Raw genomic sequence first — 655 nt, forward strand, 5'->3', positions numbered from 1 at the left:
CCCGGCCCTGGCCCCCGGCGGCGCGGCGCGGAACGGCGCGGCGCGGCACGGCGCGGCTGGTGACTCGGTGGTGTATTTCAGCGGCGGCGGCTTGGCAGGGCTCGGGGCTCCTCCCCCCCGTGTGGTGTTACCCTCTCACTTGATCAAATCCTTGAACGTGAACAGTTTCACTGAAAAGCACTTTTCGAAAAAAAAAAAAAAAATCCACCAACAGTAAGGAACAGAATCTAACTACCGGGGAGAGAGTTTTTTTCTTTTTTTCTTCTTTTTTTTTTCCTTCTTTTTTTTTCGTGGTCACCGTCTCGGAGGCTGAGAAAAGGGGAAGAGAAAGAAGGAGAGCGACAGAAAGACGAGCCTTTTGCAAATAATTATTATAATTAGGATCCAGCCCCCTTCTCCTAAAAAAAAGCCCTAACCCCGGCGCCTGACCCCCCTCCTTCTCCAAGCCCCCCGACTCGCTCCGCAAAGGCATGGAGAAGGGRACTAACTGCTTTCCGACCTGCCACACGGTTTTTCTCGCCTGGACATGGCTCTTGCTCCTCTCTTGGTGTTGCACCGGCGCCGAAATAACTTGCAGATCCGGCTCGTCTCCATCTCCCTCCTGGCCATCCTCGCCGTCTCGCCTTAGGCAGGAGCAGCGACCGCCGCCGCCGCC

At 55.8% G+C, this 655-nt stretch overlaps 1 protein-coding gene across 1 annotated transcript in view; it reads left to right on the forward strand.

The window, feature by feature from the left end:
• Window positions 1–422: 422 nt before the first annotated feature.
• The window catches only part of SORCS3 (sortilin related VPS10 domain containing receptor 3), a 304,653-nt gene continuing 304,420 nt past the window's right edge, over window positions 423–655 (forward strand). The window contains exon 1 of the mRNA XM_085308282.1: window positions 423–654. Coding sequence (XP_085164408.1) covers window positions 471–654 — 184 coding nt within the window. The 5' untranslated portion in view covers window positions 423–470. The remainder of the gene's footprint in view (window position 655) is intronic.

This window comes from Rhea americana, unplaced genomic scaffold, assembly GCF_003343005.1.
Source record: "Rhea americana isolate MKP2758 unplaced genomic scaffold, rheAme1 scaffold_104, whole genome shotgun sequence".
Lineage (NCBI taxonomy): Eukaryota > Metazoa > Chordata > Aves > Rheiformes > Rheidae > Rhea > Rhea americana.